This window comes from Pteronotus mesoamericanus, unplaced genomic scaffold (genome assembly GCF_021234165.1).
Source record: "Pteronotus mesoamericanus isolate MK-2021 breed Mesoamerican mustached bat unplaced genomic scaffold, CSHL_Meso_final scaffold_85, whole genome shotgun sequence".
NCBI classification, from domain to species: domain Eukaryota; kingdom Metazoa; phylum Chordata; class Mammalia; order Chiroptera; family Mormoopidae; genus Pteronotus; species Pteronotus mesoamericanus.
This window is the reverse complement of record NW_026555329.1, coordinates 58,378,462-58,391,999: the sequence shown is the minus strand read 5'-3', so window position 1 is coordinate 58,391,999 and position 13,538 is coordinate 58,378,462. Positions and strand designations below refer to the sequence as shown.

The window sequence follows — 13,538 nt, the reverse complement described above, 5'->3', positions numbered from 1 at the left end:
TGTTATGAAGTAAAACTAGGGTTACTTGAACAGAAGCACTGCAGTACCACAACAGTCGATCTGAAACCCAGATGGCTACTAAGGGACTAACGGACAGGAACATATACAGCATGGAAATGCTGGGCAAAGGGACGATTCTTGTCTCGGTTGAGATGGAGTAGGATGGCACGGGATTTCATCGTGCTACACAGAATGGTGCATGATTTAAACTTATGAATTGTTTAGTTCTGGAGTTTTTCATTGAATATTTTTGGTCCACAGTTGCTTACAGGTAACTGAAAACATGGAAAACAAGACTGGGGTAGAACAGGGGACTACTTAATCTCATAGTGTAATTTTTCTCTGGAGCCTCACCCTTTCCTATTGATCTAGCATGTAGTTATTGAACACTGGAGTCTCCTTGCAATGAAAGGTGCACATATAGTACTGTTCATGTCTAGAAATCTTTTAAGTAAAGCATTAAGGAGAGTATGGAGAAAAACTGACTTGGAATACTGTATTCACTAAATTTCTTCTAATCATTACTTCAAGGCTAAAATCTATAAAGTAAGGCAGCACTTGGAAATGAGATCTGAGTAGATTGAAACTGACTATGAGTACCACATATGCTGAAAGTAAAAGTTCTTCCTCTTAAGAAAATACTACTTTATCTTTTGAACCAATTATTATTTTTAATCCACATTATTGTCTAAAAGGTTTTGTTGCCATTATTCTTCATTTACTTTGCATGAATAAAGCAAATTAAAACTAATAGCAGTGATTTATACTTTTAAATCATAAGGGATATATTGCGGCAGTAGTAGAAAATCAGCTCAGTTTTCTATATCTTTTATTTCCACTCCACTTTTGTGGCAAAAACTATGAGGAAAGAAATTCAAAGTTCAAGTCTTGGTGGCTCACAGTCCTAAATCAGTCCATTTTTTTTTTCATTTTCCTGTTACCATTTTAGTTCACCAGTCTTTTATTTAGTTGCTCTGATCACACCCTTACTTTTTCTACAGGTCATTTTTCTCAAAATAGCCAGAATTATATTTTTATAACGTACATCAAATCATGCCACCTACTAATAGATTTCAGTTACACTTAGAATAAAATGCAAAACCCTTTCTATAGCCCACGAGGATCTGGCTCGTTGTCCCTCTCAACATCATGTACTGGCACCCCCTGTTCCCTTTGCACCCCTTCTGTGCTCCAGGTACCACTGAGTTCTTCACTAACTAGCTCACCCTGAAAAGTGGCCTTGCTTTTGATGTTTCCTGTGCCTGGAATGCTTTTGCACAAATCTTCACAGCATTGCCTTCATCTTAAAGATTACCTTCACCAGTCACTCTGCCCCAGGCAGCTCCCAGTCCCTTACTGTCATAGTATTCTGCTTTGTTTTCACTTACTCTTTTATATAAGTACCATGGAACACCTATTTTGTTATGAGGAACACAAAATTCATGCCATTACCACTGGAGTTGTTATTCCAATGAAGGGAAATAACCAATAATCAGCACTACCCAGCGCCCGCGTTGTAACCTCACACCGTAGACAGAGTAGAAGATCCTAGAGCAGTAGCACTGTTTTCTTTTGCTGGAATTAGTAGAGAGAACTTGCAGAGGGCCCGTTCTTTCTCACACTTGCACGACTTCCTTCTGTAAAGTTGCCTGCACAGCTGGAGAGTTGGCAAGTTACAGTACAAAGAACGTGGCTGCAGTGGTCCAGCCTCCAAAATTTACTATGCACAGTCTGGAGCAATTCACATTACCTACTTTTTGCATTAATTTTCTCATTTGTAAAATGAGATAGTCCTATCCATTTCACAAGGTTTTTGAATGAATGAATTATGAAAGTACTTGATAAATAGAGCACTATCCAATTGGCCCACTTAGGTGAGTTTTAAATGTTGTCTACAGATGTCTCTAAATTTGCTGAAATTTTACCCATCTGTTCCTAAGGAAGCTTCCCAAATCTGTGCCTGTTTTCTTGTTCATTGGATAAACAACACTGGGTAATATTTAGTTTGTCTCAGATGACCATATTTTACTTTGATTCTATGCTAACAGAGTTAATTTTCTGTTTTTCTACAGTACTTTGGAAGTTTACTTGTCATTTTCTGTGTAGAACTGGCTTGTGGTGTTTGGACGTATGAGCAGGAAATTATGGTGAGTTCAAAATGGGCTAAGTCACAATCTGAAACAATATCCAGTTCAACCATATAAATTAGATCCTTTGGAGTAATTTAGACACATGATTATTAATTTGAATGTTTATACTATATAACAACATATTGTCCCAGTACTTCTGAAAAGTAACATTTTCTTTCCATGTCTAAAGCAGTTCCAAACTATAATTTGTAATATTTCATTTGGTATACTATGATATATGTCTTAAATTCCACAGATTGCTTAAACATGTATATAATAGACTAAAAATAATGTATGTTGTAAAAGAGTTTTACCAACTTAGAGTACATAATAGGAAATATTCACATTTGCAGCAAGATTTGAGAAAGCTTGAAAGTCTGCCTGAAAGCCTTATTAAAAAAAAAAAAAAAGAAAAAAGTTCTACACCCATGACAAGGAAGTGTGTCTGTCTCCTGTTTGCAGCAAGCTGAACCAGCTTCTGCTTTAAGAAGTGTGTTTGAAGAACTGCTGTGTGTTTACATCAGTCTAGAAACACTCTCACAGTTTGATGCTTGGCTACATGAAAACAGCTCTTCAGCTTTTTTTTTCTCTTATTTTTGCAATTGAAACCATGGGACCAACTTTTATAGTTATGTTAGGATGGATGACAATAAGAGTTTTAAGATTTGAGAACCCATGTTTGATTTGCCATTTGCACTTCACTCTTATTTACAATAGACATTATTACTTATTTAATGTTTATCCACTTTATTGGTGGAAATTGGTGGGTTTATCACCATGAGGTTGAACCCTTCTGCAGATCTGTGATTGCTGGCCGTTTTCACGGTGGCAGGCCAAATGTTCCCACTGTAAGCATGATAGAGTAATTCTATTTCAATAAGGTAACACTTTCCAACATGTAGTCCTTGGACTGTCTAGCAGGAGTCACCCAAGGTGATTCTTAAAAACATGCATTGCAGGGCTCTAGGCCAGATCTGCTAAATCAGAATAGAGGGAAAGGCAAAGGGAGAAGAGGCAGAGGGACTGGGCATGTGCATTTGTGACCATTTCCCCAGGTGAATCTTCAACTCTAGAATTTAAGAGCTCTTAAGCAGAGAGGGAGATTATTTTCAGAGAGGCATTGCGGCAGTTGTGTGAGAAAATTGAAGTTGTTTATGGTACTGATGCAGTTATTAAAGATTTTATGGTGAATCTGCCTCTGTGCTGTGATGCTGTTTGGAATACTAAGTGCTAATTGCAGACTAGTGGGTTCTCTGCGTCTTCCCGTTTATATGTAAATGACGCTTTGGCACTGCCACCAGGCTGCGCCCCTCTCTGAAGCCCTCTGAAGTGCACTCCCACCAGTATGCTCCTAACGTGTGACAGCTCAGTAAGAAGAGGGAATTTATAATTACTTATTTCTCTACTAAAAATTCAAAAGTCAGGGCAGGTTCTAAGCAGTTGAAAATAAATTTAATAACATCTTTCAAAACAAAATATCCTATTAAATAGGAATATTCTTGCCATCTTTGAGAATCCTATTTTTACTTCATACTCTAGAAACTTCATATATATAGGTGAGTGAAAAATTAGTTATTTCCAGGGAATCAGTGTCTGTATTTTATTGGTCAAGAGAGGTCTCTTATTTTTTTTCTATTTTTAAAGAATACATGTATCTCCTTGACATTCAAGCAAAAGATAGTAAATTGTATAATTAATTTTTGGTCCCCTCACCTTGGCTTTTGATTGTGTTCTTTTTGATAATTAAAAGGTTTTTAGAAATGAGTTTGCTTTCTGCAGATTTTTAAAGTGGTTTCTCTGGTGTTTCTGGTGTTATTTGGTAAATCTCCTAAATTAAAACAAGTGTGAAATGAATTAATTTAAGATATTTGGAAATTTTTGATTCTAATATAATTCTAAGAAACTTGAGGTAAATGAGAGGAATTTTTACTTGTTTAGATACTGTTGTCCATTCTGTTAAGAGGCTATTTGCAGGTATCTTTTAAGTATCACAGTGGTGCTGGATGCGTGCATGCTCTCTTCTCAGTTGATGGCAAACATCAGTTTTTGCTTGTGTAAATCTTCCCCATTAAGTCACCAGGACAGAGCAAGGCCCGTTTAAAAGTAAAATATGGAAAGTAGTCCATTAGGAAAAAAAGTTTGACAGATTTTTTTTTTATTGCTTTTGCGCTAACAGCAGTGTGAGTGAAAAGTGCCATTAAAGTTTATTAGCTGCCAAATTGTGCAGAACGCAGCCTTTGCATAGATGGGCTCTGTGCTCTAAGCTGTTTCATGCAAGGAGCCAATAAGTGTGTGTTTTCCTTTATGGCCAGATCACAGTATTTTGTGCCAGAACCTCAATGATCTTCTGTGTTTCTTGCCACATTTGGTCTCAGATTGATTGTGGTCAAAAGGGAGAAACAACTTGTATTTATTTTGGAAAATAAAATCTAAAATAAGGCTATTCTAATAACCAAATCAAAAGATTTGACATCAGACCGTCTGGTTTCCCCATTATTTCTGTTGTTTATACATAGTCACCTCTTATTTGTTATTTCTTCTCTCAAAAATCTGTCAGTGATACTGTGTCAGATTATAAATTTCTACAGAATTTACTTTACTCTCATGTATTTTATGCTCAATAGGATATAAGATTATAATAATTTATAGTCAGTAGCATGAACTTTGGTTTGTTCCTTGAGCTTTGTTGAAACCACATGAACACTAAGTCTACACAGTCAGCCTATTATATAGGAACAAAGTTGTGTGTCCAAGTGTTGGGATTTTTTTCTTTCATATTGTGCATTTTCAAGTAACAAAAGAGAAAATTAACAAAGGAAAAAATGAAGAATTTCTGTGGTCAGGAATTTTTTAACTACTCCTATTGGTATTACTATTTTTAAAACATAGGATTTCCCAATAATCCAATTCTTGATTTTAGTGTCAAGCTTGCTTTTCTAAGCCTGGTCTGTATTACTCCATAGATCAGGTATGGATGTCTGTCCAGTCTCCCAAGAGTTACTTTAACACTGCACTTGTCGTGAGGCTAAGGATTTGTGTGCCTCATTTTCTCCCATGGCACTGTCGATAAAACGTGGAGTGCTGTGCTGACTAGATTTCTAGCCAACTGTTGTGATGTGTACTTAAAGCTCGGTTATGATTAAACATTCTGTTAAGGGACACGGTGCTAGGTGACTTGAGAATAGAAACATAAACAATGTTTTAATTTCAGAACTAATTTTTATAGAATTCTAGTGTGCTTCTAACATCCAAATTTTGAAAAGATGTTTATAGACTTATTCCAAAGTGAGGCCTTAGTTGAACTCTTTCTTCTTAATTCTCCTCCCTTTTTTTCAGTACCATAGTCTGCAATCACTTCAAAAACAACAACTTTATGAAATAAAATCAAAGGGCATTTCTCTGCAGGGATTGTTTGTTTTGAAGAGCTCTCCAGGTGTGTCTGTAGGGTACATAGTTTACATGTTTTGTGATTGCCTTGAGCTTGATATTGGCATTAAATTATTTTGCATTACTTTGCTTAATACGACATACCTCATTGTTTAGTACAAAAATCTACATGTAGAGATTGTTCAATAAATATTTAGTAACTGAGTTAATTTAGGTCCCAAACAAATATAAAATATTAGCCAATTATAACACATCCCAAGTATGTGTGAATATGTGAGTATGTGTGAGTGACTGAGTTTGTGAATATGTGGATGTATGTGTCTCTGGGTGTGTGTTTTTGGGTGTTACAGTTTTTGATATTTTGTTTTTTATCTTCAGGTTCCAGTACAGTGGTCAGACATGGTCACTTTGAAAGCCAGAATGACAAACTATGGCTTACCAAGATACCGGTGGCTCACTCATGCTTGGAATTTTTTTCAGAGAGAGGTAAATGCTACAATTTCTGAGGTAAAGGGTATGGAATAAATGGCACACTTTCAAAACATGTCCAAAACTTCAGCTTTGGTCACTTCCTGTGTGCTGAAGAGTGAAGCCTGTGCTTCAGCTGCCAGTGGTATAATTCTTTATTGAGAAATACCTTATGGAACTTCAGGTTCTGCTTTTTTTCCCATGGATACCACTTCCTCTACATTTCACATGTTTCATGTAGAATTTAGAGATTTTTATAATCCTTTTTACTAAGCTGCTATGAAGTTTCCTTTTCATGAGAGTCAATAAATATCCAAATCCTATTTGAATAGGTAATTTTTCATTACTTTTAGAGCTATTTGTATTTTGAACTCTTTAAACATTTTTAAAAAATTTATTGATTTTTTTTTTTTTAGAGAGAGAAAGACATTGATTTATTGTTTCACTTATTTACGCATTCATTGGTCGATTCTTCTATGTGCCCTGACTGGGGACTGAACCTGCAACCTTGATGTATCAGGATGATGTTCTAACCAACTGAGCTGCCCTGTCAGGGTGAGCTAGTTGTATTTTAATGTTTAAAATTTTAATATGATCATTCTCATTTGAGAATTAGGAGCTAATACATCATTAAAGGCATGAGCTTTCTAATCAGGAAATTCTGGCTCTACTGCTTACTATTTCATGAACTTCTATAATTTACTTAACTTCCTGAAGTCTGTCTCACCTGTATAATGGAGATAACAAAGTACCTCCCAGAGTTTTTGAGAAGATTAAATAAGTTTGATCTTATTTAGCTTATGGTTTTTAACAATAACATCACAAAGTATAGGTGCTTTTAGTTTTTCTTTCCTAACTTCCATATAGCACTATACCCTATCATCTTCTCAAATGGGGACTATATTTAGACGTTTAAAATATGGTGACTTGAAGTTAATCATTGATCTTGCTTCATACCAAGCTTCTCTCCTAAGCAGTTTCCTTGTGATCAGAGTGACATTTCCAGATGACCGAGTATATTCGTTTCCTTTCATTTTATTTAGAGCTGGACCACAAAGCATTTGAGAGTCAGTGTCTTACATGATAGATAACCAGCCCTCTGCTCAGTTTCTCTCACTTGGATATAGGCAGAGGTTCAAGTCTAGGATAATCTCCAAATCTGGCCCTTTGTGTTACAGTTGTTGAGATGATGAAATTTATCATTGTAACACAGATTTCCTATTTATTCAAATGCTTCCTGACTTTGTTTGTTTACTCTTCATTTGTACCAAAAACAACATGCAAGGAAAATAAGTAAATCATCAGGGAATTTATAGAAAACTATGTTCAGCTACTGCCCTGGGTAGAAGCTGGGCAGAGCCACTTTGTTTTCTGGGTTTTGTGATAATCCAAGTTTAAAAAAAAAAGCAAGTTTTTTTTCCTCTTAACGGTAGGAAGAGGAGCTCCACCTGTAGAGAGAATGTACAAATGTTGCAAATGATAGCACCCATATTTTCAGATTGTTGCATGCTAAATTTCCTCCTCCATGTCATAGGCCTATTGTACCCTCAAGGAGGTTGTGGTGAAGACTTCTGGGTATCCTGAAAGAATTTAAAAAAACCCTTTGCACTAGTTTTCTAGGGCTAAGACAGAGCACCATGGACTGAGTGGCTTAACCAAGATAAATGTATTGTCTCACAGTTCTGGAGGCTCAAAGCCTGAGATCAAGGCATGCAGGGTTGGTTTCTTCGGAAGCCTCTCTCCTGGGCTTATACGTGACTGTCTTTTCCTTGTGTCTTCCTGTTGGCTTCCCTCTGTATGTGTTGTTTAAATTTCATCTCCTTATAAGGGCATCAATAACATAGGGTTAGGGCCCACCCTAATGACCTTAATTTAACTACCTGTGTAAAGACACTGTCTTCAAATATGGTCATGTTTTGGGGATGAGAACTTCAACATGAATTTTTGGGCAGCATACAATTCAGCCCATAACACCCTTCTTACATAATAAATGGCAGAGCTGACACTGACCTTGTCAGGCCCCATTTGTCCTGACTCCTCATTCAGTGCTGTTCTGTGCATTTCCCTCAACTTGGTGGACTTTGATTAACTTAAGACCTAGTGACATTTATTTAATACCTTAAAAAAATAATAAAAGCCCTCCTTTTAAAAATGTGTTTATTTAACATAGTGGTTGGTGAATAGCTTTGGAATAGATAGGCTCTGCCACCCACTCATCTGTGATCTTGGCAAGTTACTTGACCCATCAGAGCCTTAGTTTCTTTATATATATATAATGGTGATGGTATTTTTTTTTAAATTTGATGCAGTGTTGGCAAGAGCGGCCCTGTCTCCAATGTGATATTATTTTATTATTTTTAAAGATTTTATTTATTTATTTTTAGAGAGGGGAAGGGAGGGAGAAAGAGAAGGAGAGAGACATCAATGTGTGGTTGCCTCTTGCGTGCCCCCTACTCGGGACCTAGCGCACAACCAAGGCACGTGCCCCGACTGAGAATTGAACCATCAACCCTTTGGTTCTCAGGCTGGCACTCAATCCACTGAGCCATACCAGCCAGGTCACAATGTAATTTTAAAGGAGGCAGGAAAACTACAAGAAGATGTAGAGCATCTCCGTGTGTGTTATCATAATGGCTTTGCTTAAGAGAGTTTTCAGGAAAAGTTTCCATTCAGTATCTTTTGTTAACGAAGAAAAGCAACTATGTAAAAAGAAAAATATCTTAGTGACTTACTAAAATAAAAAAATGTTTGGCGCTGAATGTGATATGCTTAAGTTATTTGGAAAATGTCATTTCTGTGGAGCACCTCATTTCCTGACAAGGCCAGATGAATGGGCTGTTCTATTGTGGATGGGGTTAAAATGTTCCAAGAACTATTCTTCTGTCATCAGCCCAGGAAAACACATGTCGTTAGGAAATGAGAGGTAAGTTTTCTCCAAGTGCAAGGATTTTAAAAGACTGGCTTGGAAATATAGTAGTTTATGATTTTTAGAAAGTAAAATCTTTTTACTACATACAATTTTTATAGAATCTCAATGATGTAAAATATATGATGTCAAATTATGTTTGACTTAATTTGTTATGCCTATGATATATTCATGGCTTTTAGAACAAGTTCATAAAATGAAATTACTAAAAATATTTTTAAAGTTTCTTGGAAAATTTCAGTATTACTCATAGTGTTTAGTAATTCATCATTTATAATTCTCTTAAGGTGATTTTTGTTTCTTTAAAATTAGATATTTAAGCAATTGAAAAGTGTAAAATCATTTTTAGTATTTTTCTTGTTTTATTTTACATGGGAGACCCAGCATCCTCAAAGTGGGTTTTAGTTGTTTTGAAATGGTAGATTGTGGCATTTTGTAGTGCAGTGTTAATCCTGGGCACAGATTGATCTGTTAAGCTCCGTGATTGGCAGAAGCAATCAGTCTTGGCAGAGTTCTCAGAGACTGCCCACGGCCCTTGTGTTCCACTGTAAGAAGAGTAACCCCTGTACTACCCACAGCAAAAAATTGTCATAGTTAATTATTCTGAACCTAATCTGCATACGCCCTTAAGCCATGTATCAACCTTGGCCAGAGAAAGTTTTTGCTAATCCTTGGTGAAATGAGACAAAAAGAAAAGAAGACAAAATAGTCTTTCTTAAATCTAATTTTATTCAAACTAAAGGAAAATCATTTCTTCTGAGAGTAAGGTGATAGAATGTGATAATTTATTTCAAGACTATTATTTGGTTGATTAAAATTTTATTGCCTAAACTTATTTATACATCTTAAAAATTTTTGGAAATTATTCTGGTTAATGCATCCCAAGTCTGGTAATATTTGTGATGGGGGCCTTGGTCAACAAATCTTCCTCAGAGATTACAGAAACTTGTAATATAATATTTGAATTTATTAAGCAATTAAACTGGTAAGTGGGCAAATACATGTAGAGAGATCAACTACTCTTTAGTATCTGAAGGCTTAAGGATAAATATAAAATTTGAGCCCTGTTTTGTTAGTTGTATATATGAGCTCTGCTACTCCATGATCACGTGTAGAAGATCTTACAGTTAGTTGGGAGTGCGACTCAGTCAGGATCTCTTTTCACATGTTATGGGCATCATTGTTCAGAACTGTTCCATTATGGACTCCTTTGCTACAGTTCTGTCATCAACATAGAATGCACATATATCATTAGGTGATGACAGAAATAAGGTGAGCTCTGGCTATAAAAATGTAAGAAATCTAATGTTTAATCTCCTATGAATTAAGAAAATATTTTTGTAGTTTCTGAGCCTGACCAGTCATTCTCTTGCAGTTCAAGTGCTGTGGAGTGGTGTATTTCACGGACTGGCTGGAAATGACAGAGATGGAGTGGCCCCCAGATTCTTGTTGTGTCAGGGAATTCCCAGGATGTTCCAAACAGGCCCACCAGGAGGATCTCAGTGACCTTTATCAAGAGGTAAGGCTGTATGCATTTAACTTATTGTCGATAAAAGTTTTCTTATAATGACAAGAATCAACAACATGCTATTGAAATTTTTCTTTTCTGTCTAAATATAAAGGCCCTTAAAATTTTTCTCTGATATGTGCAGAAACAGGAAGAAGGTAAAAATTAATATAACAACCTCAACACTGATCACATTTTAACAAAGGAAATTGGGAAAGGCTAGGTTTGAGAATTAGTTGGATTTTAAAATGTGTTAAGAATCAAGTTCTCTTGCCCCCTCCTAGGGATCTTTTGAAAACAGACACACGCGAAGTGTGTAGCTGACTCTGGATGGTTGTGAAAACATAGTTTGGAGTTCCTGAGCAGAATACTGTGTAGGGCCTCCACATAGATTAAAACATGCAGGGGGGGAAAAAATCCCACTTTCCTTAGAAAATGCTGGCCTTTACTCTTCACTTCCCCCTGCTGGCTAATATCAGTGACTTGAGTTTTAGATAGCTGTTTTAATGAAGTGAGTTAGTTGCTCACTGGAATGGAAATCAATTGTCCTGTGCCCAAGGAACTTGTATATTTGTGTTTTCTGGAAGAATTTATTAAAATCATCTATTATTCTTTTGTTAGCAGAGGTTTTCCTATTACCTCACTTTTAGCGGTGATTTTCAAAAAAGTTAGCAACAAAATCCTATTTTCAAATTAAAATCTAGAACCACGCCATCCAGTACAGAAGCCAATAGCTACTTGTGGCTATTTAAATTAAAATTAAATAAAATAAAAATTCTATTTCTTTAGTTGCACTAGCCTTATTTCAAGTGCTGCTCCCATACTAGACAGTGCAGATGAGACATTTCCATCAAAACAGAAACTTTTCTTTCAGTCTTTATCTAAGGCAAACCTCAAAATGGAAGGGAAGCTGCTCAGGCTGAGGGGCTGGAATCATTTCCCAGATATATCTCCAGTCAAGTCAAAGCACTGTTGCAAACCTCTGGCTTAACAGATGCAATTCATGATATAACACATACACACACAGTATATTGATAAAGAATGAAGCTGTAAAACAAAACACATCAGGATTTATAAACCCTGCCTTTTTATATATTTCAAGATGGTGACCTTAGCCAATTAAACATTTTTCCTAGAAATACTAATATTGTTCAAAACATCTTTTAACTGTCTGCCGAAGTTAGCTGTAGAGATGCACAGGAATCAGCTTCATTAATTTACAGTATAAATTAACTAATTTGAAAAAACTGCCACATTACTTGCACAAGTGATCCATTACATTCATGTCTTAGACAGAGTAATTCTGGGCTGTTCAAAAGTCATCTCAGAGGACAAACTTTGCCACATTTGAGGTTATCCAAAATATAGCGCTTTGGATTCTGAAGCATGCACAAGGAAGAGTGCCAAGTAGTTTTTCAGACATTCAGAATTGTATTCATTTCCTAGGACTACTGTAACAAAATGCCACAAAATGAGTGGCTTAACCAACAGATACATATTGTCTCACAGGTCTTAGGCTGTAAATCTGAGATCAAGGCGTCAGCAAGGTGGGTTCCTTCTGAGGACTGTGAAGAAGAACCTTTCTATGCCTCTCGCATAACTCCTGGGGGCCGGCCATCATTGACGTGGCTGGACTTGCAGAAGCATCACGCTGATCTCTGCATTCATCTTCATTTCATGTTCTTGTTCGTGTCTGTCCCCAAATTTCCCTTTTTATAAGGACATTAGCCTCTCACTGTTCTTCAGTATGACCTCATCTTAACTAGTAATATCTGCAACAACTCTCCTTCTAAATGAGATCAGATTCTGAGTTAGTGGGTCTTAGACCTGAACATACATTTTTGGAGGGGACACAATTCAACTCATAATAAAAATTGTTGAAATAGCTGGATAACTCAGGTCATTTATTTTAAAAGATAATCTAAATACTTTTGTCATGCCTCATAGTACTAAGAAGCATTATGTATGGATATTATCATTTTAAACATACTACTTTAAGTAACATTTTGACTTTGAATAAAAAAGAATATACAAGGTAGTTTATATCGAGTTTCTCCATGATTATGCTGTATCTTGTATTCTGGGTGAAAGCTGAGTATTGCCTGGTGTCTGTAGTAGGGTTGGCCAGCTAACAAGTGCACCAGTTAAAAGTCCTGTTCATTCCGTAAAATAGAAACAATGCTTAATATTTCTAAGATAATATTAAACACAGGCATAGTTGTGAATATTCAAACAAATTATAACTAACCACTAGGTTTTAAAGGAACAGATCAGTACAGTACAGACACAAGGATAAACATGTGAGTCGAAACCTATTAAGTATAAACTTAATTGATTTGTTAGATTCTAGGAATGCCAAGTCAATATGGGAAATTCTTGGACTACAACCCCATGTATAATAATTTCTACTTTCTTTAGTGACTAATACTGATTATATGATTATAACCAATATTGACCATGAGGATAGCAAAATATGAATCATTTTTCCAGCTGTTCCCATAAAGTGTTTACTTCAATTTTACTTAGTTGAAAAGCATGCAGTTAAATATTTAATAAAATTTTCTCGTAAAATTTTAATTCCGTTTTACTAGCTTATCCTAATTATTTCCACTAGTAATATTTATAATGGATGCTTTACGTTCAGGATGTCTATAATTGCTCCTTCTGTTACCAGACAAAGTGGGATTCGGCCACCTGCTGCAGTATATATGCATAACAACACAATAATTGATGGGGAAGGGGAAAAAAAGATCTTTATTAACAGGGTGCCCAATTTGGGGCAGTAGGGACTCCCATGCTCTACGTTATTCTCCTCTGCAAAACACAGCAATCCCCTTGTTCCCCAAAAGTTTGAAATCCAAATCCATGCCCCAACCCCTACTCCGTCCATTCTTACCTGCTCATTTGGAGTACAAGGCTGCTCCACAGGAATGGGTCTCTGTCTCTCCAGCTCCAGGCTGGCTCTCTCTGGAGTGTGCGCTTATGAGGCTGGGGCTTCCGTCGCCCCTCTGCAGCTCCTTCCTTCTCCCTAGGTCCGGATGCCCTGCCAGATTAACTGCAGCTGGTTGTGTCAGAGCAGATCTCTCTGCGGCCGCTGCCCAAGGGTGCTTACACCCCGGGG

At 36.5% G+C, this 13,538-nt stretch overlaps 1 protein-coding gene across 4 annotated transcripts in view; it reads left to right on the top strand.

Annotated features, from left to right (window-relative positions):
• Nucleotides 1–13,538, top strand: part of TSPAN12 (tetraspanin 12) — a 71,116-nt gene that overhangs the window by 42,886 nt on the left and 14,692 nt on the right. For all 4 annotated transcript variants that reach the window (XM_054563839.1, XM_054563840.1, XM_054563841.1 and 1 more), the window contains 3 exons: nucleotides 2,073–2,147; nucleotides 5,895–6,002; nucleotides 10,286–10,429. In XM_054563839.1, the coding sequence (XP_054419814.1) occupies nucleotides 2,073–2,147; nucleotides 5,895–6,002; nucleotides 10,286–10,429 (327 nt within the window). The remainder of the gene's footprint in view (nucleotides 1–2,072; nucleotides 2,148–5,894; nucleotides 6,003–10,285; nucleotides 10,430–13,538) is intronic.